This window comes from Aplysia californica, unplaced genomic scaffold, assembly GCF_000002075.1.
Source record: "Aplysia californica isolate F4 #8 unplaced genomic scaffold, AplCal3.0 scaffold00518, whole genome shotgun sequence".
NCBI lineage: Eukaryota > Metazoa > Mollusca > Gastropoda > Aplysiida > Aplysiidae > Aplysia > Aplysia californica.
Genome location: NW_004797788.1, coordinates 87,694 through 94,158, shown reverse-complemented (window position 1 = coordinate 94,158; position 6,465 = coordinate 87,694). Strand labels below are relative to the sequence as shown.

At 38.8% G+C, this 6,465-nt stretch overlaps 1 protein-coding gene across 2 annotated transcripts in view; it reads right to left on the bottom strand.

The window, feature by feature from the left end:
* Positions 1-4,074: 4,074 nt before the first annotated feature.
* The window catches only part of LOC101846682, a 7,546-nt gene continuing 5,155 nt past the window's right edge, over positions 4,075-6,465 (bottom strand). The window contains exons 3-4 of one of the 2 annotated variants that reach the window (XM_035971838.1): positions 5,985-6,046; positions 4,075-5,451 (exon numbers count right to left, since the gene is read on the bottom strand). In XM_035971838.1, the coding sequence (XP_035827731.1) occupies positions 4,488-5,435 (948 nt within the window). In that variant the 5' untranslated portion in view covers positions 5,436-5,451; positions 5,985-6,046 and the 3' untranslated portion in view covers positions 4,075-4,487. The remainder of the gene's footprint in view (positions 5,452-5,984; positions 6,047-6,465) is intronic. The other variant, XM_035971837.1, reaches the window with a different exon arrangement.

The following is a 6,465-nucleotide window of genomic DNA, read 5'->3' as shown; positions in this document are numbered from 1 at the left end:
GAGAGAGAGAGAGAGAGAGAGAGAGAGAGAGAGAGAAGACACAGAGAGAGAGAGAGAGAGAGAGAGTCCAACAGCCTAAGCACAAGACCAATGATGCCTCATATCACCAAAGTAAGGCTATACAGAATCACCAGAGACCACAAGTACAATGAGGGGATTAATGGACAAAAAGGTGATGAATAATTCCTTAAGGCTTTTTTATTGAGGGTAGGCTAAACATTAACAATGACTGAGTGGTACCTGTTATCATACCATAGACATTTTCGAACGCAAAAAACCCCCAAACATGTACAGTACCTGTAGGTAAATTAATCGTACACATGTACAGACAATTGCAATATATTTCATTTTAAAACTTCAAATACATCAATGTATGAATTTTCAATTCCTCCACTATTTATACACAACAGTGTACCTTCAGAATGGAGATAGAAGGAAGGTTGTTTTTGTGGTCTTTATACAAATATAATGTAGTACGAAAACAATCTGACAAAGAACCTAAATGTATGGAGAAAAATCATCAATGAACAATGGGAAGTTCAAAATAATGTCAAGATTTTCTGAAAAGTTGATGTTTTGATGATAATGAACCTTATGGCAACAACAACGCAATAACAGCAATGACAACAAAATATTATAACTTCCTTTTAGTAGAATGCACACTGTGTCAATGTAGTCAAGGCACTCTTTACTTCTCCAATTCAAGTCCAAAACAAAACAACAGTCTGACATGCTTATATAGCGAACATGCACATTTCGAAAAGTTTTCAGGTACCAAATTTTTACTATACCTGTATATATTCTTTGTATTTAAAACACGTGCAGAGGCTAAAACTGGACCATAACGACAATGTTTCCCTGCCATGTCAATTTTCTTATTTTTGCATTTTAGTCTGTAATCATACATTGTACATGTTTCAATATACAGCAAACAGTAGATCTACCTAACAGTGTCCCCTCCACTTTTTCTCTCTGTCTCTCTCTGTCTCTCTCTAAACACACATTGTTTATGACAAGCATGCAGATCCAAAACTACAAAAAGAGCAAGTTGTGTTGTACAATACATGTACCACACAAACATAATCCTCTGGTATGGGATCGCAAATCGTTTTGAAAAATAAGGCAGTTTCAGAACAAACCAAATTTGCCAGCACTACTGAAGTGATCACTTCTAGTGCTGTGGCTTGGACAAGAGAAAAATATTTTATTGTTTTGTTTTCGTAAAAGTTTTACGGCACTTGCAACACAATAAGGTCATATTTGTGCTGAAGTTTAGAGGTTTTACAAGAGAGTAACAAACACAAAAAAGAAGAAGGAGAGATCAGGGTTATAGATATTTGATAGGAAAGAAGGAGCAAACCACACCAGAGCACCCGCCAACCTTTTTACCAGTGTAGGCGGCGAGCTATAGATCTGTCATCTAACACACATGCACACTGTCGCTGCATCGCACAACACTGCTATTTAAATATTTGCTAGATTGTATTGCCTTTTGGAGGTTCGTTTCTTGGTAGCTTTATTTCGTTAATCTTCTCAAATAACTGCCAAACAATACTCCCTGTGCGTTTGCTTGACATGGTACAATTTGATCAAATCACACAAAATTTAACTGCACAGATTTACATATAAACAAAGACTTCAAGCAATAAATGGTTAAAAAGGTTCAAGAGAATTCTGTTGGCAACATAATAGGTTTAATACAGTGGAAACCATACATAATAGGCCCGGTAATAACAGGGTTCCGGTAATAACACGGATTGTTAAAATCCCCTTTTTTCCCGACTATTTGTCTCTATTAAAAGTTATCGGCAATAACTGGGCCTCATCGGAGCCCAATCGGTTATAGCAGGGACAAATGTTCGTTAACAAGGTGTAAAGAGAGAGAGAGAGAGAGAGAGAGAGAGAGAGAGAGAGAGAGACAGAGAGAGAGAGAGAGAGAGAGAGAGAGAGAGAGAGAGAGAGAGAGAGAGAGAGAGAGAGAGAGAGTAACGCAGTGATGGAACAAGCCCTCGCAAGCCATGCCACTGCAAGCACACATAGCGGGTAAAGCGAGAGAGGGCTGCAGTGTACTGCAGACTTTGATCGAGCCCTAATATAAGCCTGCTACACACAGGCGCAATGTGTCACGCATTGGCCTGCCACATGGTACTTGTGGCAAGGGAAACTACCCATGAATAAATACAGCTGGATTAGTCAACAAATGCTTACTTCCTTTGCATTTCTGATTTAACAGGGATATAATATATAGCAGGACTTTTTCTCGAGTCCCACCATCCCCGTTATATCAGGTTTCCACTGTAAAAACAATTCAAATTATGCATATAATTTTGAACAAATAAAACAGAAACATAATGCAAATTTGAAATCTGAAGGACAATGCAATCTCTGAAATTACACAATAGTGCAACGATCAAAGAACCGGCCTAAACAGGACAAAAGCAAGGGAACAGAATGTACTCCAACAATCTACAATGCTGCCATAAAGTAAGAGAGAGCACAGACAATGGAATAGGGATTGAGACAAAGTGAGTGTAACAGCAAGGTGTGTAATGTATATTTTTAACCTAGCCAGCACGGCTTATAATACTCTTAATCTCTCATTTCATTAGTCCCGGCCTGCCGTACCCCCACTGCACCTAGGCCTACCCACAAATTGTATAAACTTTTTGGATCTCCCCACAAGTAGGCTATGGCGGCTGGCAGATTTGTGGGGTTTTTTTTGGTCAAAATACGACTCGCCCTAATCACGCACGACACACCGCAATGCGATGACATCACATCACAACATTCATAACCTTGTGCTTCGAATGTCGAACTGTACAAGGGGAGCTAAGTAAGTCTGTCAGCCTACAATAAAAAAACAAAACAACAACAAACATTCACTGAGCTTTGAAGCGATGGTGGGTACTCATATAAGCCTTGCGCTTCGAATGTCACATTGTCCAAGGGGAGCTAAGTATGCCAGCATAAAAACCCCCCAACCATTTTCTGCGCTTCGAAGCGGTGGCGGGTACCCATTCAGCCTTCTCCTTTGAATGTCGAATCTCGCAAGGGGAGCTTAGTATACTAGCATACAAAAACCCATTCCCTGCGCTTTGAAGCAGTGGTGGGTACCCACATCACTGCTGGGTACCCATATCGCCTTGTGCTTCAAATGTCGAACTGTGCATAGGGAGCTTAGTATGCAATGTACGCAAAATCTCTGGCTGCGATTCGAAGCAAAGGTCTTTTGAGTTATTAATGGCATGAGTGCCTTTAAAAGGCATGTTTTATAACTCCTACTGGTTCCTCTTATCACTCTGTCACGTAATCATCAACTTGAGCGTAATGTTGAATTTACCTCCATGAATTTAGATATTTTATTATGCTTTAATTTTACTACGGGTTGATAAAAATTAGAAGAAATCCATTATTTATGGAAAAAATCACACAGCATTCGAATGGCCATGCCACACTTTGAATAGCTGTGAATAGCGCAGAAATCATGAATGTCGAATAGTGCAAATCCAAGGGGCCCAGCCCTAATCACTTCCCCAATGACTTGGTCGCAGGCAGGATTTGAGTTTATCTGTAAACAACTGATGATAGGTAATACTGCTACCACTACTAGTAGAGACTTGTGGGTTCATGTTCCGTTATGAGCGAGAAGTGCACATCATATTTTTCTGATGCAAGACGATGCACAAACACTGTCCATTCAGGACAGGTGTCAACCACACACACACACATATGTGTCACAACACAGCGGAATCAGGCGCTCGTCAATTATTGAGCATGTGGAGTTATTTGTATCATTTTCCTTTTTCATTTATCTTGCTTTTGATGAAAAAAAACATCGTGTTTATCTTGAATACAAGTCGAAATATTTGCGATTGAAGGAGGAGGGCATCGCCTGGTCTCAGAGGTAAAATTAGCGAGAAAATGACCACCAAATTTTGTTATTTCCTTAGCTTGAGAGTCTACGGAAACAGAAAATTATATTTTTTTTATGCCTTTAATTAACTTTTTTCAGTACAATCCACACATAAATGTGTTTTTACTTTAATGGACATGGAAGGTGTTGAGCTCCCCCCCCAAAATTCAATAAAAATTCCCAAACTTACAGTAAAATGCCAGTGTTTTAAATTTCATTATTTTGACAAGAGCCTGATTTCACCATGCTGCCTCACATATATCTTTCTCTATATATATATACCTAGCACACACCTAGCAAAATCAGTGGGACGCATAAATCTTTTCATTATGTGGGAATTTTGCGATGTACACTTTTTGAATACAAAGAATAAACCAACATATATAAGAAATTCCGGGCCTAAATATCTGTTCGGTGTGTGCGTGTTAGACTGTATAAAATAATAAATAGCATTTGTATAACACAGTTCCTAGCTCAATAGCAAGCTTTCCTCACCCCTCAGTCCCTATGATTAATAATACTTATCAGTCTATATTTCTTTACACGTGTGTGTTTTATCTGGAACTTGCTGTCTTTACGGGTCAACAAAAGTCAACCCATGAGACCTCTCAATAATCAAATTAAGTAAATATCTGAACCAAGAACAGTGTCTTATAGAGAAAAAAAGGACCTTCCATATGGCATATCTAATGAGATCAGGAAAGCTGAGACTATCTGAATATTTCTGTCCCATTAATTCAATAGATATAGCTGAAATGACTGGATATGTCAACAGTGTTAGGGACTTACCATTTGTTACACCGTTAAGAACAGCACTTGTCATTTCTTTATACTTGGAAGGAGGAGCTTGCAAACAATTGTATACAACTTCCTGCTCAATCTCTTTGCAAAACTTGAAGGCTTGTTCGAGTCCGTTCGCACAAATGTTGTATTTGTCTTCAATCCCAAGAAGCCGCCCTATCACATACCAAAAATAAACATAATCGTCTAAGTCTGACCTAGAACAAACAATGCCTCCAAATCTTGGATACATAATTATACATCCCATGAAGCCACTCAAAACAACACCCATGTCATATTGTGACAGAAACTTCTTGTGTTTTGTTCCAAGGCCAAGATGCATTTTGGAGCGCACTTTTTCATGCATAGACCTCACAAAGAGAATAGAATTTTTTGCAGCTGAATTTTCTTCCCAAACATTTCCATAGTGCCACTTCAACACATGATTGTAAGTCATAACATATCGCCTGATAGCTTTCTTTGGAGTATCCGACTCTCCAGTAAAAATCAAAGCTTCTAAGAATTCAGGAATGCTCATTCCTATGATGAGAGAAAAGAACATACCCATGGTGCAACTATAAAGATTGTCTTTGAAAAAACGTCGCCCTCTGTGAAACTTGTCCTTGTCGAAAGCATCTGGGATAGTATGTGGTTCTCCAGAGTCGCCATTGACATACTTCCCATCCTCAAGGTAAGCAATAGACATCATTTCGGGGTCAGGTAACTTCACTGTTGACCCCATATTTCTCTGTCAGGTTCTATGAATGAAAACAAAAGATAGACAAGTCTTAAATGAAAGTATACACACTATGTTTTTAACAGACAACACTTATCATCCTTATCTCTCCTCCTTTTCTTTGAATGTTTCTCTCTAGTAGTAAAGAAATATTATCTTTTATATAACTATTTTTGTTGTAAGTCACAGTAGTAAGTGCAGTAAATCTATTACTAAAACTAACAGACAACAATCAGCTCTTGGAGACAATTTGAGATAAAAGGTACATTATTTTGTTTCATCCATACAGGGTCCTTCTAAGGAGAGACAAAACCTCACCAGCATCACCAAAAGTCAAATACTTTGTGCAGTTTATATATGTTATTTCATCAAGTTAAAATACTTCAGAAATCAACACCTTTCCATGCAACGTGAACATACAGTCAAACTCGGATACAACAGGACAGGTGGGGCCAGCAGTTTTTTTCCTGTTAAAAGCGAGTCCACTTATAACCGTTATCAAGGGAAACTACCAGTACCATTAAAACCTTCAGCTTATTATATATATTCAATTACCGCAGATCCTTTTCCAGTGGGCTGTATGGCTGACAGTGAGATGGAATCGAGTGACCCTTACACTAGGTGGGGGAGGTCGGGGATAAGCTTTAGTCAAAGTTGTACGTACAGCGCTTGAAACACAATTAGGTTAGATAAGTGTCATAGATTATGGGTGTTACCAGAGAGAAATATACAATGAAAAGAATGAGGAGAGATAAGGTCGATAGCGGGGTCAAATATGTTTGATCAGAAACAGGGCGCAGACCTCTCCAGAGTGCCCAACCACCCGCGAAAATGGTGAGTTGGGAGGGGGTGGCAATTTTTGTGTTTTAAGGTGAAACGAAGAGAAAAATATATCGCATGAAAAGACTTGTAGAGAAATGAAGATGTAAGAGAAAAGAACGAAATGGACAAGGGGGCTACCCCGAAAAATGCTGTTTTGAGAAAATCGAAGGTAAAGTTTTTGTCCCTTGTTCAGTTTCTTTAAAAGAAAAGGAGA